The sequence below is a fragment of the Penaeus monodon genome, chromosome 32 (genome assembly GCF_015228065.2).
Source record: "Penaeus monodon isolate SGIC_2016 chromosome 32, NSTDA_Pmon_1, whole genome shotgun sequence".
Taxonomy (NCBI): domain Eukaryota; kingdom Metazoa; phylum Arthropoda; class Malacostraca; order Decapoda; family Penaeidae; genus Penaeus; species Penaeus monodon.
Genome location: NC_051417.1, coordinates 8,919,336 through 8,919,713, shown reverse-complemented (window position 1 = coordinate 8,919,713; position 378 = coordinate 8,919,336). Strand labels below are relative to the sequence as shown.

Below are 378 nucleotides of genomic sequence, written 5' to 3'. Positions count from 1 at the left end.
AATGTTCACATACCTTCAGCTGCTGTTTCTTTGATTAATTTAACTCCCAATCAAAACATTTTTTACAAACTTTCTGTAAATAGACATATACATACTCCTTCAATCCAAACATGTGAATATGATAAATAAAACAATATTCAGGTGAGCTAAATTTTTATTATAAAAGTTCTTTTTTTTCCTTTGCAAAAACCTACAGGAATCCTTTCACTTGTCTGTCACTCATCTGTTCTTCCTGTTGCAATTTTCTGAGGAGTCGACTGTGGATTTTCTGACCAAGGTCCCGTGCACTCTTGCAAAGAAAGAAATATAATAAGCTATTACAACGTTGGGCTAATTTTGTTATTTGGTATAGTTTTTATTCAAGAGAGGGAAAGAGCT

General features: G+C 32.5%; 1 protein-coding gene across 2 annotated transcripts in view; it reads right to left on the bottom strand.

Annotated features, from left to right (window-relative positions):
• Nucleotides 1–140: 140 nt before the first annotated feature.
• LOC119593476 (exosome complex exonuclease RRP42-like) overlaps nt 141–378 on the bottom strand; it is a 54,931-nt gene continuing 54,693 nt past the window's right edge. For both annotated transcript variants that reach the window (XM_037942411.1, XM_037942412.1), the window contains exon 6: nt 141–289. In XM_037942411.1, the coding sequence (XP_037798339.1) occupies nt 191–289 (99 nt within the window). In that variant the 3' untranslated portion in view covers nt 141–190. The remainder of the gene's footprint in view (nt 290–378) is intronic.